This window comes from Sciurus vulgaris (assembly GCF_902686455.1).
Source record: "Sciurus vulgaris genome assembly, chromosome: 4".
NCBI lineage: Eukaryota > Metazoa > Chordata > Mammalia > Rodentia > Sciuridae > Sciurus > Sciurus vulgaris.
This window is the reverse complement of record NC_136464.1, coordinates 13,477,911-13,503,942: the sequence shown is the minus strand read 5'-3', so window position 1 is coordinate 13,503,942 and position 26,032 is coordinate 13,477,911. Positions and strand designations below refer to the sequence as shown.

The window sequence follows — 26,032 nt, the reverse complement described above, 5'->3', positions numbered from 1 at the left end:
GGCTGGCCTGGCTCTTCTCTCTGCAGTGTTTGCCTTCTCCAGCAGCTATGCCTTCCTGCTGATCGCCAGGTCCCTGCAGGGCATCGGCTCCTCCTGCTCCTCTGTAGCCGGTAGGTGTGGCAACAGCTGCTGGAGGAGAGGCCCAGCACTGTCCTGCAGCCTGTGCACAGTTTGTTGAACTTGGGGACTCAAGGCTGGGTGGTGGGGGGATTCCCAGAGAAGGGGCCCTCCTCCTTCTTGGCTTCCACTTGGTCTTCTGTGTCAGTTGATCTCGCAGGTTCTGGGAGATCACTGGTCTGGCTGGGGAGGAGGGTGAGTCACGGAGCCTGACTGCTCTGCAGAGCCCGTTGACCGTGTCTCTCTGCTTAGGGATGGGCATGCTGGCCAGTGTGTACACAGACGACGAGGAGAGAGGCAACGCCATGGGGATCGCCCTGGGAGGCCTGGCCATGGGGGTCTTAGGTGGGTAAGGCCCCGTGGGTGCTTGCGGGCAGGTGGGGCCTGTCTGGCTTTGGGCAGTGACTGTCCTTGCCCAGTGGGCCTGGCTGCAGTGGGAACAAGTCCTTGTTCACACTGACAGATTCCCCAGCTGCCCCCCACCTGCCTTTCTATTTCCTGCTTTCTGGGAGACTATGGAAGGTGGTGGGAGGAGTCCTGAGCTGGGGGGACCTGATCTTCTCTGGCCTCCCAAGCCTACTTTGGTCCTGATGAAAAAGAAAGGGTTGAGCAGGAGGGTCTGTAGACCCCTTCCTCTCAAGCATTCTGAGTTATCTGAGAGAACTTTCCAACCTTCTGTGTCTGCCTCCCCAGACTGCCCTCCCAGGCTGACCTCACGGGCCAGGGGACAGATCTCTCTTCTGTGGGAGGGTTGGATGCTTTCCCACTTCTCTGACATTTGGCTTCGTTTTGGAGCTGTGGCTCCCATCTGCCAGGGTGGGCTCAGTGGAGCCCAGGTGCCCCGTCCTGGGCTGAACCCTGGCTCCCGTCCTGGCCACCCTGGCCTTTTCCTGCTGGGTATGCCCTTCCCCACTCTCGGGTGAAAATCCAGCAGGAGGAAGCTGCTGAGGCAACTTGGTATTAACTACACAGAATGTAGGGTGGGTGCCCCAGATCTCTCTTGCAGCAGAGTAGGGAGAGAAATGCAAGAAACGTTCTGGTCTGGGGCGAGGCGTCCGAGGCTGGCATGCCGCTCTCTCCCGCAGTGGGCCCGCCCTTCGGGAGCGTGCTGTATGAGTTTGTGGGGAAGACGGCTCCCTTCCTGGTGCTGGCTGCCCTGGTGCTCCTGGATGGAGGTGAGTGACACCCTGTGAGCACGGTAGCTGTGACCTGTGGCATCCACAGGGTGCTTCCTGAAAGAGGATCGTCTGTTTTTCCCTTGTAGCTGTTCAGCTCTTTGTGCTCCAGCCGTCCCGGGTGCAGCCAGAGGTGAGCAGCTGGGGAGCGAGGGCCCTGCTGTGGCCACAGTGACTGTTCTAACCCCTATTTTTGCTTGACAGAGTCAGAAGGGGACACCGCTAACCACCCTGTTGAAGGACCCGTACATCCTCATTGCTGCAGGTGGGGCTCCCAGGTTCTTCAGAGTCAAGGCCACACCCTTGAGGTGGGGGTGGGTGGCAGGGGCCAGTTTCCATATTGCTGCTGGAAATGTAGGGCAATAGAAGAACCCAAAGGCAGAGGGGTCATAAGTCTCCGGAAATGGCTTTCTTCTGTCATTGATTTCCAACCCTTAGACAAGGTCATTTTTGGTTTTTACTTGGGGCAAATCTGAATGGTATGCAGTGTGCTCTGCAGAGCGCTGGGGTCACAGAATGCCATGGGGATGCCCTGCCTCAGAGGTTGGTTTGAAGCTAAGCCTGCTCATTCCCTTCCTGTCAAACCCATCATCCTTTGGCCTTGAACTTTCTGGAAGGGTTCGCACTGCAGGGATCTTAAGTGGGCATTCTGCTTCTCCTTGGTGTGGATGAATAGTGACCAAGAGTGGCCCAGAGGGCCCAGAGCACCCCTCTCCTCCTGCAGGAGCACATCCCTGTGGGGCAGCAGGCAGGTCAGCAGAAAGCACCCTTTAGTGAAAAGTCATGCCTTTGGTTTCTTGGCCTAGGTGGGTTAGAAGAAAGCTCTAGGGTTCTATGACTCCAGGGACGGGGAAAGGGCTGCATTCATCCAAGCAGCTGTCCCCCCAGTCTGTCCAGGTAGCAGTGGATCACCTCCTACCAGGTCTGGGGCTGCTTAACAAGGAACCAGGCTCATGCAGGTGCTGCCTGGGTCTGAGGTCAAGGTCAGTAGGGCCCTGGTGTCAGGTGTCAGGCCTGGCTGCTGCTCTCTTGCAATGAGGCATCACACCCAGCTATGGGGAGATTTTTCTGAGCGGGCGGGCTGGGGGTGCCTGGCCTCATCCTGCCTAAGGACATTTAAGGGCTAGTTTGTTTAACCCTGCTGCTGTTGGATTTTGTAGCCTGAGAGTTGGGAAGCTAGTGCTGAGACTTCTTCATGCAGTGGGGCCCGGCTAGTGCAGGCAGTGTCCCAGACCTGAGATGTCCTTCCTGGAGCCACTGAAGTGGAGATGAGGAGGGTATGGCAGGGGACCAGGTCCCAGAGATGTGACTCTGTGAACCTTGGGCATACCTGGTCTACCTGCCTAGGACTCCTTGAAATCTTACTGCCTGGACCCCATTCATGAAAGGAAAGAAAGATATACCTGGTACTGTCAGACCCCATTTCTGGGACAGGGGAATTAGGAGCAAGGTAGGTGGGAGGAGAGTCCAATCATTTCTGTGTTCTGCCTTTAAATGTCACAGAGAATGAAAAAAATCTTTCATTATGTATGTGACTTCTTCACGATTGCAGAGTTCTTTGAATTTGTTCTAGTAAATTATAGGTTCCTGGAACACAACACAGGAGGCTCCCAGAATGGTGGAGACTGCTGTGTGTGTCTTTTTCCAGATTGTTGTTTACAAAGGATTGGTTAACAGAGTGATAATATTTGCACAGATACCTTATATGCTTAGTTGATTTTTAAAAATCCCTCCATAGCACACCTGTGCTAACTGTGCTGGGATCCTTCTTGGATTTTCTGGCATTTCAGAGAGTCATTAGAAATGTCCATGTTCATTGCACAACAAAACATAGTCACAGGAGCTCAGGTGGCCCGACACCATGTGTGGCCTGGAAATTGCTGGCGGCTGGTGGCCTCAGGCAGGTTCCTTCATTAATAGATTGGGTAGGCTGAATCAAATGACCAGTCAGCTCCCTCCAGTTCTATACTTCGTGACTCTGGGATTCTACTTGTTTAAAATCATAATAACAAAAAAACCCCTTGTTAGCCCTTCGGCTTCTTGTTTCATCTTTTCCTTATGGAGAAATTCTAGATAATGTGAGCTGGTGCGCATAAGGGTCCAACTGTGTTTGGCGAGATGGCGGCAGACACTCAGGACCTGAAGTCAAAGCACACTCACCCTCTACCTCCCTAAAGGCTCCATCTGCTTCGCCAACATGGGGATCGCCATGCTGGAGCCGGCCCTGCCCATCTGGATGATGGAGACCATGTGTTCCCGAAAGTGGCAGCTGGGTAAGGACTGGGGTGGTCTCTTTGGATTCTAGAACTTACATCCCCAGAGTGGGTCACATCATGCAGCCCTGTTGAGTTGAACCAGGATGATACAGTGATTGCTTCTGTTTAACTGCTCTTAGAGTCAATGTCTAGGGTGACTTTTGGGGTTTGTTTCAGCTCTGGGTTTTGTATCATCCCTGATGAATGCTTCAAGTGAAAAGGTGAAAGGATAATATGAGATTGAGATTGATATAAAGAATATTCACCTAACTTTTATTAAATTGTTATAATTCTTTTATTTCATTATTGTTAATTTTTACTGTGACTATTTTGTAAACTTTGGAATAGGTATGCATGTCCTACGTAGGGAAAATTATATATGTAGGATTTGGTGATATCTGCAGTTTCAGCCATTCACTGAGGGTCTTGGAACATTTCCTCCCGAGAAGGGGGTACCACTGTAAAGCATCGCAGCTTGATGTTGTTGACATTCAGCATTGATATTTTTGTGGCTGTAAATATTGATTCAAGCTGAGCATTGTGGGGTACTTCAATTACATTTTTTTTTTTCTTTCTACAAACTTGTTTTTCCTGAAGTTAGTCAGTGCCTTGCTTTTTCATTTTTCTTAGGTTTCTATGTAGCATTTATGAAGCTACCCTCTAGACTCTGGTGGAGTCGAAAGGTCCTCTAAATGCAGTCAAGTACATCGGCCAACCTCACCTTTCTGCGGTTTTGCTCGTGTGTGGCCATTGCCCCGGCTCTCTGGTCTAGACGTGGTGCTCTCCAGGCCTTGCTCCCCATCCCGGGCCTCTCTTTTGTTTCCTATGTTCTTCTGTCCTCTGTCCTTTCTCTTGGGCCACTCCCTCATCGTGTGGAAGTGTGCTGTCCAGCAGCTCTGGGACAGAGGGTTCATGGTGTGGGAAATTCGGAGACTGCATATCTGCAGATGTCTTCACCCTCCCCTTGATTTACTTAGTTTGCCACTCATCATGGCTGTCATTTTCTCCCAGTTTCGAGGCCGCTGTTCTGTTGTACTCTAGCATCCAGCACTGCTGCTGAGGAGGCCAGGGCTCTTCTGATCCTGATTCTCTGTGGGAGCCGGAGGGACCTTGACCTCTTTGGGTGGTGGGGTCTGCTGAGAGCCCTTTCACCTGGGGAAGCTTTTTTCTATGATTACTCTCATTAACTCCCTCCCTCCTCATTTTCTTCTTTTGTTCCACTTAGTTGGATGTTGGACCTCTATGTTTTATTCTTTTTATTTCTTATCTTTCCTTTCTTGCCCTTAATTTATTAATCTTTTATCTTTTAAACTATCAAAATTTTAAAGTTGATGCTATCACATTTAATTTTGTTTCTGAATGCTGTGGATTGAACCCAGGGTTTTATCCGTACTAATACTCTATCACTGAGCTACATCCCCAGACTTTTAAATTTTATTTTGAGACAGGATCTTGCTGAATTGCCCAGGCTAATCTTGAACTTGCATCCTCCTGCCTCCATCTCCTGGGTAGCTGGGATTACAGCTGTGCTTTGCTGTGCCCAACTTCCTGTCTTCAATTTGAAGAGCCCTTTTATAGATACATTGAGTGTTGGGTGTGTAAGGTGATCCTTATTGAAATGATACCCCTAGTCATTTCAGTGGGGACTTTCTTTGAATCTCCATTTCAGCTTCTGTTGTCCCTTGCCTCCATGCTGCCCATGTCTTTGGGGATCCTAACATTCCTGTTTAGCTTCTCTGGAGAACCTCATCCTACCTGGATGACGGCTAGAGGGCTGGAGGTCCAGCTGCCCTCAAAGCAGCCTTCCCACCCTCTTCCCGTTCACAGCCCCAGCTGACCTCAGCACCTCATGTCTCACTCCTGAACCTTCTGGATTATGAGGCACAGGGCTCTTGCTTCTTGTTGGCATCTCCACACGCAGGTTCCAGTGTTCTCTGTGTCCCCACCACCGTTCCCCTCTGCTGCTTCTCCCGGCCCATCCTGTCTTTGGCCTGGGGAGGAGTGGGTGGATGTGTGTCTAGAACTTTCATTTATTCTTTTAGGAACACTTAAATAGAGATTGGGTAGAAGTGGACTATATCCCAGAGATTCAATCTGCCTTGTTTACCTGCAAGGCCATCATTTATTTTAATGGTGACTATCATTCTGTTTAAGATTGTGCCATAAATTTTCAACCAGTTCCTATTGTCAGGCATTTGGATTCCTTCCAGTTTATGCCATTAGAAACCATACTGCAGGGAATATCCGTCATCTGCACCCCCTTCATGTTTGGAGACATATCTGTCAGGCACATTCCTAAAAGTCAAATAGATGTTTTAGTACCTGGCAGTGCATTAACACAGCTGTTATTGGTCTTCCATCTTTTCCAGTGATTAAAATGTGTAAGAAAGAGGAGCCCATTTTAATTTCATTTAATAATAGGTTTATTAGCCAATTTTCTTATTGATGTAGGTTGCCTGTTTTCTTTAAGAATCGATTGCTATCCATCCTAGGGATTTGTTTTCCTTCATAGTTTTTTGAATTCTCATGGGAAGATCTCGGGAAGGCTCAGCTTTGACTTCGCTGGCATTCTTATGCCCTCAGCCTTTCTGCAGGCCGCCTGCATTTGTCATTGGGCATCCAGCCCTCTGCAGGGGTGTCTCCTTGGAAGCTCCTGTCTCCTGGTTTAGACTGTGCCCTGCTCTGCCTGGCTCCACCACGTGGCCCAGCCTGAGAACCCAACCCCCTAGTCCTTCAGGTTCTGGTCTGTTCTCTGGTCTGTTCTCTCACCAAATAATCCTTAAGCAGTCCTGAATTAGGGGCTGCAGATGGGAAGGGCCTGTTGATGGGTGTGAGGTTTCTTTTTGGGGTGATCATAGTCTTGTAGTTTCAGTTGGTGGTGGTGATTGGAAAACCTGGTGAATATCCCCAAAGCCATTGACCTGTACACTGTCAAGGGCAAATTTTACAGCATGTGAATTATGTCGCAAAACCAAACCCCAAACAAGCCCCAAATAACGAGTTATTCCCCCATAGGAAGGAGGATTCTTGTAGCTAAGCGGAGGCTATCTCTGAGGCAGAAAATGTATCTCTGAACTTCCTGGCAGTCAAGACAGAAGAGGAAATCCAGGGACCTTCAAGGTCCTGGGGAAAGCACCACGCTCTGCAGGAAGGGTGCTTGCCTCTCATGCTTAGTGCTGAGTGGTTTTGCAAAAGCTGAGGACATTTCAGTCTTGCTGCTGCTCTTGCAGAAGTGTCTCCAGCTTTTCCTACCGTCTGGTCCTTGGGGACCTGGGTCTCAGGTGTTCTCAGGAGGCACCATCTCTCAGGTGGGCAGGCACAGCCCAGCCACGTTCCCTGCGCTGCACTGCACACTCTGGGCTGTAACTTTCCCCTTGTCTCCCATGTTTCACTTAATTGACTCGTGATCCTAATTGAATATGGCTGGCCACGTGCAGGGCACTCCAGCTGCTCCGCTCTTGTCCTCTCCAAAGCCCAAGGCTTCCTTTGTAAAGTCTGTAAGGTCAGCCCGGAGCCCTGGGCCACATGAGTGAGACAGCAGAGCACAGGCTGCAGATGTCATGGGGAGATCACCTTGCAGATTCACCACCTGCCCTTCCAGTGTCCACTGACCAGTGCCGCACATTTCCGCCACTAAGTTCCTCCCACTTGCCTCAGAGGCAGACTCATCTTTCTCTGAGCGAATCCAGTTTCTCCTCCTGTTTTCTACAGGTTGAACATGCTAGAGTTTCTGAAGTTTGGGGCCTATGGCTCCTGCAGCCCCCCAGACCCCAGGGCCTGAGGACACTGTGGGAAATGCAGAATGAGGGACCAGTGCCTGCAGGCCATAGCCAGTCCCCAGGAGCCCAACAGCTGCCCTGCGGCCCAGCCTCTCTCAACCCACAGACGGGAGCCATTCTGCCTCTATTGTCAGTTCTGGAGAAGGACCGAAGTCAGAGCCAGATGATCCCAGGAGCTGTGTGGACAACACAGGGTTACTCTTCTTGGGCCGTAGTTTTTAGGGGAGGTTAAGGGGAGAGCATATCCATATTCCAGAGGACTCCCTTGTGGGCCTGCCCCCCAAACTCCCGATGCTTGACAGGATGGAGAGAGAATCCTTGCGTGGTGTTTTCTTTTTACCTGAAGTTCTAGTCACATGACCTCCCCAGACACCTTGATTCTTAGGAACTCAGAATTCAGGGTGAGGCCTATAAACCCCCAAGGGGGAGCGTAGGCCCAGGCAAGGCTGAGTCAAACTCACTCTTCTGCTTCTTCCAGCCCGTTTGTCTTGTATGAGATGTGGTGATCCCGTGTGGGAGGGAGCAGGGCACAGTCTGAATGGGACAGGGGCCATTCTGCTCCTAGCGAGCTGTGAGCTCATGGCATGCCCTGTGCCCATCCAGCAGGGATCCAGGACAAGAGGTCTGCCAGCATCCTGTGGGTCCCTGATGTGAGGCTTCAGCCTGCAAGCCTCCCCTAGGACAGGGCAACCTAAGACCACTGTCTCATTTCACTTCCAAGCACAGCCCCTGGGAGGATGGACATTTGGGGACAGCTCATCTGGAGCTGGGAAGAAGCCCAAGGGCACGCTTCCTGCCTCACTTCTAGGACTACATATCCAGCACTGGCTCCTGGGCTTCCAGCTCTACCTGGTCTGTTGGTCATGGCTACAGGTGGGGCCAGACTCTTTGTAGAGCATGGGGCTGGGTAGAAGAGCTGCCAGGGGTGAAATTTCTGGCATGACCAAAGATGAGTGAAGAAGTCACCAGCATCCCTGTCAGGACAGCAGCGGCCTACAGAAGGAGGGGCTTATGCATGTGCCCTGGGCACCGTGTGAACACCAGGCCCAGCCAACACTTTTCATTGAATTCTGAAAAGCCCCAGGGAAAATTCTTGTTTTTAGCTGACAGAAATTTGGGAGGGATATAGAATCAGCCAGCAGGTCACAGATCTCCATGGGCAGAAAAGAAGAGCTGAAGGGAAATGGTGCAGTTTCTTTGATGAGAAGGTAGCATCACATCCTGCCTACGACTGGAAAAAGTTTACTGTGAAGAGTAGGTGGGGGGCCTGGTGGGAGAGCCCCTTGTGGTCTAGTGACAAGGGGGCCCCTGAGAGGCCAGAACAGGGAGGAGCAGAGTGACTGAGGAGCTTGGGAAACAAAGCCTATGGGACACATTTGGTCCTTCTTTTCTTCCACACATGCTTATTGCTCATGTGTGTAGCCAGCAAGAACTTGGGGGTTGGGTCAGCTTTAGGCATCATGTTTCCAAGTAGAGAAAGAACTTGAACTTGCCGAGAGGGGAGCTGGTGGGAGCCCTGTACTGGTGAAGAATCCAAAGCCCTGGTGCCTTTCACTTGGACAGCCAGGTCTCGCTCTTCGTGTGCTGGTGGCCGTGTTGGGACAAGGTTGGAGCCATCTTCTGTTGACTCTGGATGCAGACCAGGACCAACGGGTGGGTGTGACCAGGGAGAGTTCAGGGCTTTGTGTCCAGAAGCCTGCCTAGTTGTTGGAGCTATCTGAGAAATGGCTGGAAAAGACCCCTGATTCTGAGTCTTGGAGCAAAGGTAGATGACCACCTCTGTCCACCACTTGCTGAGGGCTTCCCGCCCTTATGGGCTGCCACTTGAGACACTGAGTTCTGGGATTCTGTGGTTCTGTAAGTTGTGGGACAGGCTGGAGCCCTGGTGAGCAGAGGGTGCCGAGCAATATCAGAGCAGGTGCTAGCAGGCTCTTCCCTCTCAATGGCCAATGCCCTGGGTACCTCCTGTGAGCCACTGTTAAGCTAGGGCACAGGGGACAAGTGGGGGGTTCCTGCTCACTGGAAGGAGCATGAGGAGGGCCAGCAGGCTGAGGTAGAAGATGGGGAGCTGGGGTTTGCATGGAGTGACAGGGCACTGAAATCAGACTGGAAGGGCTGTTTGCCAACGGCCACGTAGTACACCTTGCCATTTGATCCTTAAAACCACACCGTGAGGTGTGCACGATGGGAGCTGCCTATGGCTCTTTCTTGGGTTCTAAGAGGTTGAAGTTCTAAGAGGTTCAGGCCTCAGCTAGCAAGTTCAAGTTGAAGTGAAAACCTTACTTCCTGCCTACCGATCTAGTGCTTTTTGCTTGAAACTCATGAGATGGAGTTTGCTGTACAGCCCTTACTGTCTGTGGGCGAAAGGGTCTTTTGGCTCCTTGGTCCTATGTGTGAACTCTTCCCATTCGGCCGGTTGGGAGGTGTGGCGGCTCTGTGGCTTCTGCTGGAGCTAATCTATGTCCCTGCCTGAGGTTCGTGGCTTCAGCGCTGCATCCAGGCTCTGCCTCTGGAGTGAGTCCCCACCACGAGCTCTGGAGCTCTGTGAGCTACTTCATTTGACCAGACATTACAGTGGACTATCTGTGGCCCAAATTCATCTCTTAAATAGGTTTTTTTGAGTGACTGATATAGTGTAGACTTCTTGGGGTTTGTTTTTAAAGAATGAATTACCAACATTTAAAAAATCAAGAGATTTCCTATAAGAATCCAGAATTCCAGCTTATCTAGAAAACCTAGATCTTCCAATACTGAAGCTGTGGTTCCTGAGGGTGGTAACTGTCTATAGAGTGGCAGTTGCTTTCTCTGATGTGATCTAGGCCCTGCGGGTCACCACAGCCTCCTCCCCACTCCAGGGTTCAGTTGGTTTCTCTGACTCAGGGGCTGAGCGTCGCTGGCTCTTTATTGTAGGACTTGTGCTGTTATTTTTCTTATCGTTTCTTGCTTCCTTCATTTACTCCTCCCTGGCTCCAGGGTCACTTATCATGACACAGAATGACATGATTTCTGTACACAGACCAAGTCTCTGGAGTGTGGGCAGTCGGCCGCTCACCTCGGAGGCCAGGTGTAGATTCCGTCTGCTCTGGGGAGCTTGGCCAGCTGTGGGTTCTGGGCTCCTGGATCATGGTGCCTGTGCTTTTGTTGCATTCTTAATAAGAGCATGTCTCTGTTCAAACATCATCTGATTTTTTCTTTCAAAGACATTTTCGTGGTGACAGGAGCCACACCGTTGTTGCCTCTGCTGCAGGCCAGTGCTGTGCTGGGCACATGGCTGTCAGTAAATGTTTGCTGAATCAGATTACACTGAGCAATTATTTGGCCACTGTATATTGCCAAGTGTGATGGAAATGATTCCCTGGAACATGAAGTGAGATTGCTCTTTATTATTATTTCCCAGAATCCCAGGCCTAGAATGATTTAGTTTCGGATTTTGCTCATGGAACCCGTCATTCTGAAGTCCCTACTGTTTTGGAGGACTGACCTTTCTCTGGGTTTGATGGCTTTCATTAGTGCCCTATTCTTAAAGGGACAAGATCACACTTGTCCATTTGTGTGCTGGTGAGCTGCCTGGACCAGGAAGGCCTCAGTTCCTCTGCATTTGGAATGCAGCAGGCGCTTACGGAGTCTGGTATCTGAGGCCATTATGATTGAGAACAGGGAAGCTTTTACCATTTGTGGACAACGCTTGGAATCAAGTTTATCTGATTTCAGAAAAAAGTCCTAAAATTAATAAGAGTTTGAAAAATAGTCTCTCTTAAAGAGGGACTATAGTGGACAATGAGTTGAGGTGGACACAGCCTGTGGTAGCCAAGCCTGTCTGTCTTGACTAGCCTTCTTGTTCAGTGCGGGAGCATGTTCAAGGCAGCCACTGTCCCACCTGCAGGAAATCAGAACCCAGGGGATGCAAGCAATTAGACCAAGGACACAAAATTGTCAGTCACATGACTTTGCTGCAAAAAGTGAGCGCACAGGTAGTTTTGTTTTTGACATGTAAAGCTGTTCATAAAGCTAACAGAGAAGCAGATGCAGAGCAGTAGGCACAGCATAGCCCCATCTGAGGGCACAGAATCCTGCGCGCGCACATGCACAAACTTAGAAGGGAAAAGAGAAATGGGGTTTGGATAATTTTAACTGCTTTCTTTTTGCTCAACTTTCCCTAATACTTCCAATGATTGTGTTTTACTTCTGATATGCAAAATTGAGAAGAGAAGCAGGACACGTACGTAGACGCCTGGAACACACAGGCACCTTTGCTGGCCTCCTGCAGCTGGGCGCTGTGTGTATCAGTGCACATGTAATCCTGCTCCAGACAGATGAAGCCGAGGATAGAGAGATGGTTTTCATCTCTGGAGTGTCTCAGCAGCTCTGTGGGACAGATGGGCCATGTGCGGTCCAGACTGGAGCCGCCGGCTGCCGGATATGAGCTGCTTCGGCGCAGGCCCTGGGGCTTCATTTCGTCCGCTCTAATCAACACTGGGGTGTCTGTGATTATTAGTTTTCCTAACATGTGACTGCTCTCAGTACTGATAAGGTGTCCTTTTCATAAATTTACAGGCGTTGCTTTCTTGCCGGCAAGTATCTCTTATCTCATTGGAACCAATATTTTTGGGATACTTGCACACAAAATGGGGAGGTAAGATTAAATGAAAACAGCCTTCTTTCTGTTATACCGATGTGGTTCTTTTAAAACAATTCTGTTTCTGCCTTAGATGTTATAATCATTTTGATTTCTAAAATGAATATTTGGGAAAAAAACCCTGTGTTCATTTATTGACGTGCTTTTTCTTTTGATAGGTGGCTTTGTGCTCTTCTAGGAATGATAATTGTTGGAATCAGCATTTTATGTGTGAGTAAAAGATGGCATTTGACAAATGGGAACAGTCTGAGTCTGAGACTGGTTTTGGGCAAGACTTACCAAGCAACGTCACAGGAATTTGAGTTTGGTGATATTTAGTTCTGTCAGTTTCATTTTATCCTATTTTTTTCATCATCTTAAACATTTTTGGACAAGTCTCTCCAATGGGTATAATTTTATGTTGGGAGTTAAAATGTTTTATTATGTAGTTTGCCTTATCCCCCTCTCCATTATTTAAACATGACCATGTCTTACACATGATAGAGCAACTAGCCTGAGACAACAGCAGGATATCTTTCTAGAATAGAACATCTACCAGTGGCCAATCTCTATCGCGAATGAGACCTCCTTGTCCTTGTCAGACACTGAGGGTGGGCTCGGCTGATCCCTCACAGATGGCAGTTGACTAGTTTTTCATGGTAGTCAGACACCTGTTTAAAAGATTGGGATGACAAGTCCTGTCTTCCTTTTCCTTGTGAAGGGAACAGCCTCATCAGGCCCAGAGAAAATATGTTTAAGAAATTTTCAAGATGACTTGGAGTTGGAGAGCTTGTTATTTTATCATGACATTCATTTCTTCTTACAGATTCCTTTTGCAAAAAACATTTATGGACTCATAGCTCCCAACTTTGGAGTTGGTTTTGCAATTGGTAAGTCACCTGAGGCTTGTGCCTAAATTTGACACTTATTTACCTCTAGGAGAGATTTACTCTGGTAGAGGAAGTAGACTGTAATTCTCAGCCTAAATTTCTAGAAGTTTGAGCAGAGGCTACTGGCAGCTTAGCCCAGTGACGGCCTGTAGACCATCCCTATAGACACTTTCTTCCACATACTCATCATTTATGTCCTGGAAACCAATATTTCTAAATGTCTGATGCTTATAGAAGCAGACTGCTGTGTGTGGGTAAACGGGGGACTCCCTCACCTGCAGCAAGCACATCTGCCAGGGCTCCTGTCTTGGGGACAAAACCTTGACGTCTATTTTTTATAGGGCTTAGTGAAGAAAAGCAGATGAGGAGTGCTGAGCACTGTGCCACAGATTTTCAGATACAGGAGATGGGTTTTTGTGACCTCAGAAAAAACAGTGTTAGGAAAGGGCTTGTTAATATTAGAGATGAACAGCTTTTGTTTCTCATTAACTAATGATTGATAATGAAAAAGGTAAATGCCAGATCTGTCACAGCATCAAAAAGGGAACTTAATCTTTGAGTGGCACAGGAGAGGGGATGAATGGAGCCATTTCCAACCCCTGAGGTCAGGTTGGCTTGGTGTCTCCGTGTCCCTCCAGCACCAGTCCCTGTCATCATTCAGTTCTTTGCTTGGCATCCAGCTCTTACGTTTGGTTCACCCCTTGGTCCCCAGCACCTTGGGCATATAAGGTGATCAGCAAATACTTTTTGAATGAAAGACGTGCCTCTCTCTGCCTGCTGCTGCCTGTGGAGGGGAGAGAACTGCATTTCTGACATTGGAGTCCTCCACTGGGTGTGTTCGCAGACACCAGCTCTCTGCAGCCAGTCATCAGCACCTCCATTTTATAGATGGAGAAATAGTGTTCAGAGAGGGTAGGCCTGGCCATGCTCAGCCAGGCATCTGAACCCAGCACGCTGGACACGTGTGCCCTTTGTGCTCCCTGTGCCCGGCTGTTCAAGAGATCAGAGATTCAAATACTGGTCCTTGTTATTGTCGGTTTTAGCCAACTAAATGAGACGCCCTCTTTGGGTGTTGGTTTCCCGAGTAGCGCCAGATGATCTCTCAGGTTCTGGGACCCCCTGATTTCTCCCTAGCATTTTCTACCTTGGTAACTCAGATGTTTGAGTGTGATGGCTGGTATGGATGGGCAAGAGCCTGGGTGGGACCTGCAGGTGTGCCAGGTGGCAAGGGACAAGAGGATGAGAAAACAGTGAATCGGGGAAGCACCAGCAGGAAGTAGGCTACTAGGGATCCATACAGCTAAGTCCACCGGATCTGAAGAATGACACGGCAGGTCACCAGAGAACTAGGCTCCGCCACCCAAAGATGGGCCATTTTGACAGAGAGGAGTACAAAGTGAGGTGATGGCTGAGGGGAAGAGCTGGCAGTGTGGTGAGCTTAGGACACCGACACTCAGCCCATTTTTGGTTTATATTCGTTTTCTGTACACTGTGCTCCCTGACTGTCCACAGGGATGGTGGATTCGTCAATGATGCCTATCATGGGCTACCTCGTGGACCTGCGGCACGTGTCTGTCTATGGGAGTGTGTACGCCATTGCAGACGTGGCATTTTGTATGGGATACGCGATAGGTAAGAACATGGCCTTCAAAACAACCTTTTATCTCATGCAAGACAGATGATACTGCCTAAAAACATTGTAGTCTTTGCATTCTCTGTTGACAAGGCATTGGGAGAGAGCTTTATCTAATCCTCTGTTTCCTGAAAGGTCCTTCTGCTGGTGGTGCTATCGCAAAGGCGATTGGCTTTCCATGGCTCATGACAATTATTGGGATCATCGATATTGTTTTTGCTCCCCTCTGCTTTTTCCTTCGAAGTCCACCTGCCAAGGAAGAAAAAATGGTAAGAAAAATTGGGGATTCAATGAAGTATGTCGTGATCATTTTAATATGGTCACCTGGGTTATTTCCTCATGGTTCAATTCGAAAATATATTTCTGTTCCTTTTGGGCAGAAGCTTCCAAACATAAATAGAGATCCCCTTTTTAGATTGTACCACAAAGGTAGTTGCTTCTTTTATTTTTACTACCTTTACAGTTATTTCTTTCAAGTAGTATGTTTTTAAACTTGAAGAATGAAGTTATTTTGCACATAGATTAGCATCAGTCCTCTTTTCAACCAAGTCTAAGCCTGGTAGCTTTCGATTTGATTTTCTGTGGTTCTTGCAAATCTTGGACATAATTTTTCTGCCTTCCGAGGTTCACCATTTATGGTGCTCTTTGCTTTCTCCTAACCCTTTCGGAATTCAGTGACAGTTCGTGTCTTGTTCCTTACCGTACAAAGAAATACAGAGATGGTTTTAGGTATTTTTTAAATTGAAAACCATTGTATATGCACCCTGAGGCCCACACGTGAACATGTAATAGTGTTTAATTTATAATGTCATGACCAGAGTCATAGCCACAGGCAAGGCATAGAGAATAAATTGTCTCTTTTGAACAGATTCCAACTTATTGGTTCTAAATTTGAATTTTGAAGTGTACAAGTCATTCTGCCCTTTGGGAGGTGTTTACCCTACTCAGCAAAGAGAAGCTCAGTGTTTCTGATAATCATTCATACCTGGTAATGACCTTCCTGATTTTTTAAATAACAAGTGCGGATGTTCGTGTAATTGAAAGGCGAGGGACTTGGACGGGGCGTGAAGGAGAGATGAGCACGGGGCGATGGTGTTTGGTGTTTTCATGAGGTGGGTTTGTGATGTTCTCTTGGAAGCACATCAGAAGTTCTTTCCGGGAGTTGAACTAAATGGGTCCTAATGCGCTGGGCATTTGGTGAACTGCCTCTGATGATGGTTTTCTCCAAAAGTGGATTTAAAGACAGACTCTAAAGTCAGATTATACATACCCTATATTTTGGGCATTTAAAAAATTCATTAATTCATTTATCAAGTCTTAAAAAGACATCAAGGATTTAACTAGATAGATAAGTTGCTCATGACCCACTAGACTCTTGAGAAGAAAAGGAGGGGAAGGTGCCATGCCCCCGAGCCCTCCTCCTTTCTTTCCTCTTGCTAGTGTGCATCTCCAGCTCCCTTCTCAAGTGGGCCTTGTGGCTTTCCAGTCTGGTTGTGTACATTCCCGCTCCATCTTGGTCTGGCTGACCCTAGCACAGTACCTTGCACAAAACAGGCCAGAATCCTTAGCACAATATATATAAGTTACCTGCAAATACTTCTGTCACTCAGACTGAGACTCTTGAGACGTCAGGGGCTAGCATGGGCCTGGGAGCAGCTGAGCTGCCCCTGCCCACAGGCCTGTGTGATTCTCAGTTTCCTCCACTGTCGTGTGGGGAAATGAGAGCTTCTGCCTCACACGGTTGTGTGAGGAGCAAATGGAAGTGTCCCAGCAGAGTGCTTGGCTGTGTGGTTTAGTAAATGTGCTACTATTGCCAGTATCACCCTCTCGTCCTTCTTGCTTTATCTACCTCTCCGCTTACTCTGTCCACCCAGTGGTACTGAATATCCTCCCTGCCCTGCCCTGCATCATGATAGCTTCCTTCCTTTGCTATATAGATCCCAGAACTGCTGGGTGGGTGCCCCTCACCAGGGTGGTGGGGGGTGGCTGTGGTGTTATCTATCTGTGGGCCACAGCATGATGGCTTATCTGAGGGAGAGGAGGAAATTAATCAGAGGCAGAGGACGAGTGGGGGATGTGCTTGCCCAGCCAGCTGCCGCTGTGTTCCGCAAAATGATGGCCAAAGGCAGGCCTTAGGACCCCTTTTCTTTCTCCATGTAAACCAGTGCTTTAGTTCATTAAAAAATGCTGGAGGAAGTAGAAGAGACAATCCTGAAAGGCAAACAATAAGAATTACAGGCTTCCAGAAAGCCACATTCATTGTAAAATGTCACAATCCTTAATAAGTGGCTAGCAAGATAAATCATTAAAATCTTGAGAAAAAATGTGCATCTCACTGCCTATAATTGATGCCCATAATGAAGGATGCCATTTGACTGGCATGGTGGTGACATTTGAGGGTGTCGGCCAGCAGCTGCTTGCCTGCTCATTGTGAAAGCAGAGCAGGAAGAAAGCGGGTGGAAGCTGATAGCACCTAATGACAAGGGGATGTGCGGGTGGGACACCGTGTGCCATGGAGGAGAAGGAATCGATTACTGCGCACTTGAGAAAACCCAACCGAGACAAGTGGGGGCCTTCAGGATTAGCAGGAACCTGGCACAGTTCTCTCGTTAGACCGCTTCCCAATAGCACGTGTTCAGACTTGAGCTCTCCGACGCTATTTTCATAGATCGCAACTCACAGAATCATGAATTAGCTTGTAAGCACTTGAGTCTTCCTTCCATTTGGTTTATTGGATTTCTGTTTTTTTATAATCAGTGTTGACAATATAGGAAGAGGAAAGCAAAACAAAACAGAACAGAACAAACCCTTGGTGTTACTCGAATCCCTCTGCAAATACAAAGAATACCCATATTGCCATTAAGAAAACCGTCCCGGGGCAAGGCAGCCCTTAACTCTCAAAATACCCAGTTGAGAATAGCTGAGTTTCCGTATGGATTTTTCTCTTCCAGGTTGAATAGTAACTTTTAAAGGCAGGGCAGGGTTCTTAGTCCTGCTCTTGAAGTTGCTAACTGTTGCCAGGGCCGGAGAGTCCCTGGTGTGAGGACTGCTGATCGCTTTGACTGGATGGCTCTGAAGTGGGGCCCTGAGGGTCCTCCAGCAACAACCCTGTCTCCTGGATGCCACGGCTGGGCAAGGATGGGTGGCCAGAGGCTAATGAGACAGATATGCTCCACACATGATCTACTTGTGGAAATCTGTTCCTTTGCAAGGCACTTACACAGTGGGTGCAAAACCACTGTGTTTTCTAGTTATGTTAAGAAAAGGAATTTTTTTTATTTTTTTACTAGATCTGGTACCTTTCAAAGTCTCTAAGACTAGGATAGTTCCTTCTAATGCTCTGTTTCCTTAGACCAGAGTCACATTTCATTTGTTCTGACATGGTTTGCCACTTTGAGATCTGGGCTCTGCTCTGTGTCCGACTTAAGCTAGGTGTTTGTGGGGGCTAGGCTTGGCTCTTAGCATTTGGGCTTCGCTCTGCCTCAAACACCAATGCCTTGTTTTGATTTTCTCTTCATTTGAGAGTTGACACATCTTTCTCCCCACAGCGACGTGTGGAGTGCTGGTTTAAACTGCAGGCCTGTTGGGCCGGGGCGGAAGGGCACTGGCCTACTGTAGTACACCGCAGACGTGGGTTCCAGCCCCAGGGATCCCTCCACTCCCACGCCTACACAACTGCCTGCCGCTCCACAGACTTCCCGAGGGGGTCCTGAGTGCAGGACTTGCTCCTCATCTTGCACTTGACTTACCCACTTACGCTATTTGTGTCTTGCTTTTCCTTCCTACCTCCCTCTCCCTGTCTCCCTTTCTCTCAAGCCCCAGGTGATCTACCAAAGCTACATTCCCAAACCCTCCCTCTTTTTTGTTTCTTTGAGACAGTTAAGTTGCCCAGGCTGGCCTTGAACTTGTGGTCCTCCTGCCTCAGTCTCCCAGGTTACTGAGATGATAGACACATGCCACCACTCCTAGCTGGTGCTCGCTTTTCATGGCACTTTTGCAATATTACATGCCATCTGTCTGTATTTAATCACATATTACTTTAAAGAAAAAAAGTACGGCTATTGCATAATTACTCTTTCAAGATAGTTTCAGAAGCCAGTGAACTAGGTTTTAGAAGCGCTGAAACAGTATTTCATGGAAGAAATTTCTTTACCAGAAATAGGCTGTGTTGCCACACACCATTTGGCTGTGTTGATAAATACTGGTCATTTACTTTTGCATAATGCCAAATAATCAGTCTGATAAAACTTTTCCCCCTGTAGTGCATTTAAAAAAATTTTTTTTTGCAGTGCTGCAGATGGAACCTGGGGCCTCAAGTATACTAGGTAGGCAAGTGTTGTACCACTGAGCTACATCTCCAGCCCAGCAATGTAGTTTCACAGAAATTTTTTGTTGTACATTTCACTTGTACATAATGGTGAGATTCATTATGCCATATTCATACATGCACATAATTTGATCAATCTTGTTCTCTAGTACTTTCTTTTCTCTCCCCTCAGCAATGCAATTTTTAATAAGTTCATATTATGTGCTGGTCCTAGGTTCAGGGGATCCTTTAGACTATACATTCAGGTGTAATGGTGGGTGAGCCAGGAGATGGAAGGCAATCATAGGTAAGGTAGTGATGGCCATCTTCCTAAGGGGGTCTTGCTGCCTCTGGGCAAGTGTGGCTCAAGGCTCTGGTGGGGTCTGGCTCTGGTGGAACTTCCCACTTGCTTCCTGCCCAGATCTCTGGTGGTCAAGCTGGCTTCCTGCTGCCTTGTTGCTGAACAATGCATGCTTTGCTTGTTGCCTCCTCCCTGGGGTCCAAATCCTTTCATCTTTCAAGGATTTTCTCAACCCCTTTTCTTCTGCATAACCTTCTCTGGCACTTGACCCACAGCAAGCACTCGATCTGTGACACTGGAGGACCTGTCTTTACTTGTGCAGGAAAGTAATTAAGTTGCTGACACTCTAGAAGGTGTCCTGGAAGTTCTTGCTGGCTGGATGACTGCTTAGTATAGATAATGCCTTATAACTAGGGTAGTGTTTTTCAAAGCTGTTAAGAGCACTGTCACATGAAAGTAGGGACCTGGAATTTCATTTTTAACGTGATCCATACCACCACCCTACCCTCACAGTGATCCTTGGACACATTTCTTTGAGAATCACTAATCTGGATGGATGGGACAGCTACTAGGGGGTTAAATTAAACTTCTGTGTAACACAGGAAGAATGGTCCTGGTGTATGATATTTCTTGTTTCTGTTTTTTTTTTGTTTTTTTTTTTTTTTTTTTAAGACTCTTTTTAAAAATATAAGCATCAATTCACTTGGCAAGCAGTATAATCAGAAACACAGTTAAGTTTGAAGCTGATAGTATGAGCTGGCAGCTCCACTCTGAGGTCAAAGAAGTCTTATCTTTATGTGTCACACAGGCAAATCATTTGAGAATTTCTTGCGATATGATAAATGGGTTAACTGGAGTCTTATCACATCTGCAGGACAAGAGCTGGCCTAATAGCTAACAGACACTGAGATAGGTTGCGATAGGCCAGCATCAGAAACATTCTAATCCATTTAGATTTGCAGACTGCACAAAAAGGATTGGTTCACACGAGGGAGGAAAACCGCACGAGACATACCTGAGGAGGGAAAGAATCCAATCCACTATAGTTGCACGGGGCACCCCACTAGCGGCCTCTGCATGTTTCCAGCCACCTGGGTGCTCGCCTTCATCCTGAGGTTGCTGAGCCTCCCTCCGCCCCTCTGTCTCCTTCTGCTGTACTGTTGGCCCTTCACATCTGTGGGTTCCACATGTGTGGATGCAATCAAATGGGTTGAAACATTTCAAAAAACTGCATCTCTATTAATAGGTACAGACCTTTTTTATTATTCCCTAGACAATACAGCATAACAAGTCTATGCATAGCATCGTCAGTATGTTAGGTATTATAAATAAACTAGAGGTGATTTTAAGTATACAGAATGTGTAGGTTACATGCAAACTACGCCACTTTATGTAGGGGATCTGAGCACTTGTGCATTTTGGGGTCCCAGCAGGGGTGGTGGTGGTGGTCTCCTAGAACAAATTCCCTGAATTCAAGGGATAGTTGTGTATCCCTTGGTCACATTCTTTAATCATTTTGTGCCTGCTTCCTCAGCCTACCCACAGGGTTATCCTGAAGTTCAGGCTTTGCATCTAAAATGCTTAGTGTATGCCCAGCCTGCCTGCTTGGTTCCACACACCTTCTGGAGGAAGATGGGCTACAAGTGCTTAGTGGATGCGTATGCTTTGAGAACAAAGCAACAGTATTAATAAGAGGGCATGAGACTTTTATGTTCATCAGAAGAGAAATACATTTAAAAAATCACACATTTGGGCGAGGGAGGACAGCCAGGAGCTGAGGAAGAGGTGGTCTGGACGTCACACTGATGAAAAGATAAGAGCCCTGGGATATTTGGCCTAGGAAGAGATTTAACACACCATATTTAGTAAATAATCTCAAGGCAACATGTGAATATGGCTCATCCATAAATGGAAACAATGGAGTGGGTTGTAGTCCAGACTTCCAGAGTTTTCTAAGTGCGAGCTCCCCTCAAGTGGCCTTGTGAAATGTGCTGTCACAATAGTCTGTAAACAGAAGTTGGCCTGGGTGACCCCCCGAGTCCCCATGTCCATTTCCAAGATCCTAGATCCAACTCTCCTTAAACCTGATCCCTTGCTGCACAGAGTCTAAGTTTGCAGAATTGACTTTTCCTCCAACAGGTATACGAAAACATGGCAAAGGTCATTTCTGCTATCTCCTACCTGGAATTTTCACTTAATGGAGAATTCCAGGTCTTTTAGGCCAGGTACCTGGCAATTGTACCAAATGACTGGTTAATAGCAGATAGTGCAGAGCTTTCAAACTAGTAATCCTAAAAAAAAACAATAGGCTAAACCCATCTCACCTTTACATAACAGGAGGGTAACGTACTTGCCCTGTGCTCTCTTTTAGGCTATTCTCATGGATCACAACTGCCCCATTCAAACAAAAATGTACACTCAGAATAATATCCAGTCGTATCCAGCAGGTGATGATGAAGAATCAGAAAGTGACTGAAACCCTCAAAAGTCATTGGTGTTTAATTATATACAAGTGTTTCCAGTGAAATGACTCATCCAGAGCTGTCTTAGTCATACCATCCATCCCTGGCGAAAGAGTAAAACAACCAAAGGTTATTATTTCTTTTCTGTGGTTATGATCGACTGCCAACAGCCTTATAAAGAAAAAGAAGCTTTTCTAGGGGTTTGTATAAATAGTGTTGAAAACTTTATTTTATGTATTTGATTTTATTAAATATTATACAATATATTTTGACGAAATAGGTATATTGTAAATCTATAAATATTTGAATCCAAATCAAATATAATTTTTTAACTTACATTCACGAACACCTGGACAAAAATATCTATTTTCTGAATATTGGTAATGAGTGTTTAAAGCACACATTGAGACTCTTCCAACAATGAGAAACTAGAAGGGAGTCTGAAAAACAATCACATATGACAGCATGTTATGTAGCGACACTGCAGTATTATTTAACTTGTAATTACTATCTATGAGTTAAAAGCTAGTTTATCTCAAGTGCAGGGGACAAGAATTTGAGTCAGTCATCTTTTGGATTTCTTTGTAAATCTTTCGCCGGCATTAGTTTTGTATGTAATCACCTACTTGGAAAGGGATGGTTGTAAATGATGTTACACGTCCTATGGTTGGCAGCCAACATCAAGGCCAACAAGGGGAGATGGTAAATGTTCTGAAAGTACAGAAAAGCACCCAAATGTAAAGTTAGGAACCAAAAGCTTTCCTTGTAAGATGCATACTTGTCTTAGTGGATGAGAATGGAGGACACAGGCACCTTACACTGTCAAGGTTGTATAAGTAAGGTAAGGTTTGTCAACACCTCGTTCAAGTTTTAGAGAAAAACAAGGCTAATCGCTGCTATAAATTGAAAAATCAAGTCTGTAATAATCTTCGACCCGTCTGTAGGTCATCCAAGTGTCTTTTTAGGGATCTGTTAATTTTTGATTGTCTGAAACTATTATTTGTCTGGACTCCCGAAAGTTGTTCACAAATGTGAAAACAAAGAATGAAATTTATGTATTTAATCACATTAGAAAATGAGATAAAAACAACAGGGTGGTCAGAACACACCCCCTTTCCAGGGCAAAGAAAAGCCAAACATAAAAAAATGTGTGTGTTACCATATCATCTGTGTGCTGGGTAATATACATTTTCTAAGCATGATAACATTGATGTCTTTTCAGCGTACCAGCAAATAGTGTTAGTGACTATTGTCAGTTTACATTGTTTCATATGAGATGTGACTGGAATGTGAAGATAGTGTGGAATATATCCCAAATAATACTTATTAATCCTACAATTCTGTAATCATAAATTGTCAGTTTGGTTCAGCTAAATTGTGTTTGTGTCAACTTGGACATCAAGGAGCAAAGATCTTTAGAACAAAGACTCCTCAACCTTTTTGATTACTACATGTTCTCTAGGAAGTGGCTAGTACTTCTTTTGTTTTATGAAACTTTCCTGTGGGGATTAGATGATGTGACATTTGGTTTTAAGGGCGGTGTTTGAGGAAAACAAGCTTCTTACTCACTTAGTAACACTGGACTATTAAAAAGTTGGTTACTTTGGAAGATGGCTCTGGAGGAACTCTTAAATGGCTGATATAAAAAAGGCAGGACTGTAGGCTTGTACAGAATAGCCTTTAAAAACAACATGCTATGAGCTGGGATGTGGCTTGGCAGCACAGAGCCTGCCTGGCATGTGAGGCCCTGGGTTCAATCCCCGGCACTGCAGAACGAAAACAAACAAACAAAAAAAACCAGTGTGCTGAAAATGGGTTCTCTTGGAGGGGCTTGAGGTTCTCCCTGCCCCTAATGCCCTACAATTTATTCCTATTTTACTTTTGCCTTTCAGGCTTTAGCTTCTGTAAGAATGACTGGCAAAGGCATGCCTCCTATTGATCCCTAGGAAAAAAAAATAAAAGATAAATTTTTGGGAACTGTTTAGGGAGCAAAAGATATGTTGCATGTATTTGAGGAAAAAATGATGTCTTTTATATGACTAATATTCTGGGTTAGCAAGACTATGAAAACAGAGGTGATGTTACAACATGTATGTATCAGAACAAAGAACATGCAGCTCTCTGAACATGTTTTTTGAAGAGGTGGCTTTTATGTTTGTACCTGGTAATACAAACATCTTAATGAGGTAGTAATGAATATTCAGCTTTCTTTTGACTGCTACATGTATCTGTCCTAATAATGTTCTATCTAGTCTATTTAATAAACCTGATCACTATACTGTTCCTGTTTGTACTCTTTCATAAACCCAAATATTGTTGGAATAAAATATGTAAGGTATCATTTTGATTGTGGATGTTTAATTAAAAACTCTTCATCTGTGCTTGCAGGCATCAAGTAAAAGTCACTCCAGGTTGGTGTGAACAGTACTTTTTGGCTTCCTACATTTGCTTTAAATCAAAATGTATAACTAGCCACATTATGTCAATGTGGAAAATATAGTTATGCTCAAACCTCAACACTTGTGTTATTGTTCTGATTGCTGTGAACAATAATTGTACCTGATGAAAAGAACTATAATATCCAGCCATTTGGCATAATGGTGCTTAAGCCAAGGCCTCTGGGTCCTGGAAGTTTTGTAAAACCCTTGAAATCAGGGGCATTCTGAATGTGGTGAACACCATACAGCTTCCAGGGTCAAGGATCCATAGTTTTAACCAGAAATTAAAGGGCAGCTGGGACTCAAAAAGGTTGAGGGGAACCTCCCACTCTTTGGGGGTAAGGAAAACTATTATTTCAATTTAGAAACAAAGACAACATTTTTTTTTTATTAAAGTGATTTTAAATTTATTCACTTATAGAGGACTTGAGAATTTTATTCTTCATTATCCTACTGTTAGAGCCAAATATTTTCAAATTGCCTTTAAAAAATTCAGATACATTTAAATTTAGAACTTGGCAGTACCCTCAAAATTTTTATGTTGTTTTCTCCCCTCAGAATCACAAAATATCCACATAATATATATTTCAACTAGTTCTGATATTGAAGAATGTTTCTTGATATTAAGAAATGTAGCATATTATGATCGCAAAATAATGCTAAAATGTTGCTCATTTTGTCTAACCCATTCATTCATGTAAATACCAATATAGAAAATACACTTTAGTCTATTACTATATAGCAGAAGCACATCCATAAATATGATATTTCACAAGTTAAGAAAACAACAATAAAAAATCGTTTCGGCAATTTCATTCTGCAAAAGTGGACTTCAGTAGCTTATCTGCATGGCCAGATTACACCAGGCAATAATGCCACAGGGATGCAGCAATCACCTTTTTTTAGATGTCATCAAATGAAGATATTCCTTTTTTCTGTGGTAGTCTTTATTTATTATTTTTAGCTATTGATAACATAGCATGGCAGCAAGATTACATCAGTAATGTAATAAAATACAACTTTTTCTCTGAAGCCTTATACCTTACTATACTCTAGGCTGTCTGGAGTGTTCCCCCTTTGCACTAAAGTACAACTGAGATGCCTCTACTGCTTCTCCCAGCAGATAGAAAAATATTGCACTACATTCAAGGTATATTTTACAAATGTCATTAGCAGCATTACTGAGCTTTCCATAATCATGGTTCTAAAGAGTTAAATACTTTAAAACATAAGTAGATTCTTAGGAAACCAAAGTGTTGCATTATTTCCAATGCTCTTTCAAATGCGTCAGCTTCAGGAGCATGCTTGGGTGTCACTAAAACTTTCATGGTTTAATCTACAAACACCAGCCACTTAGACACTCCACTTTTCCTGGTTAGCAATGGCAAGTTATTTTACAATATGAAACATGGTTATACATTGGGCAGACAGGTTCACGCATACGCTGTGGGATGTTTGAGCTTTCAGGGGATTTGGTGTGGAAAGTCTTCTGTAGCAGTGTTCTTTTAAAATTCAAGCATGCTTAAACAATGAGAAAGGGGGGTACACAGATACATTCTTGTTATAAACCTGGCCAAGAAAGATATTTAGTGTGCTAATATTTTCCTTAGTAAAATAGTCTACTGATTTTAAAACTGGAATAACTTTTCTACCCTCAAAAATGTTTTTCTCATATAAATAAATCTTTTATCTGTACAGCTTTTTGCTGTTCAAAACGCTTTTGTAGTTACGCTACTATTTTCCTCACAACAACCCTGTGAGGTAGAGTACGCAGTATTACCCTTGCTCTGGAGATGAGGAAATGGCTGCACTGAGCCCTTCCATGACTGGCCTATGGCTGCGCAGCTCATTAGAAGAGCTTTTACAGTCCTGCACTACAGACTGGGTCACAATCCTTCCTGTGCCTTTTTTTTGCCCACCATGAAAGCTGTTCCATCTCATTTTAAACTCATGTTGATTTATTTATCAATTTATCTGAGTAGTTAGTTACTTATAAAAGGGGAAAACATACATGTGTTTATTTTATAGCCATTTAATAGGCCCAAACTATTAAGGTATATG

At 45.6% G+C, this 26,032-nt stretch overlaps 1 protein-coding gene across 1 annotated transcript in view; it reads left to right on the top strand.

Moving 5' to 3' along the window:
* SLC18A2 (solute carrier family 18 member A2) overlaps window positions 1–25,617 on the top strand; it is a 36,513-nt gene extending 10,896 nt beyond the window's left edge. The window contains exons 5-16 of the mRNA XM_079138747.1: window positions 27–110; window positions 370–462; window positions 1,203–1,292; window positions 1,382–1,425; window positions 1,497–1,557; window positions 3,470–3,565; window positions 11,881–11,959; window positions 12,121–12,172; window positions 12,768–12,831; window positions 14,344–14,463; window positions 14,600–14,733; window positions 21,443–25,617. Of these exons, the coding sequence (XP_078994873.1) occupies window positions 27–110; window positions 370–462; window positions 1,203–1,292; window positions 1,382–1,425; window positions 1,497–1,557; window positions 3,470–3,565; window positions 11,881–11,959; window positions 12,121–12,172; window positions 12,768–12,831; window positions 14,344–14,463; window positions 14,600–14,733; window positions 21,443–21,547 (1,022 nt within the window). The 3' untranslated portion in view covers window positions 21,548–25,617. The remainder of the gene's footprint in view (window positions 1–26; window positions 111–369; window positions 463–1,202; window positions 1,293–1,381; window positions 1,426–1,496; window positions 1,558–3,469; window positions 3,566–11,880; window positions 11,960–12,120; window positions 12,173–12,767; window positions 12,832–14,343; window positions 14,464–14,599; window positions 14,734–21,442) is intronic.
* Window positions 25,618–26,032: the final 415 nt, after the last annotated feature.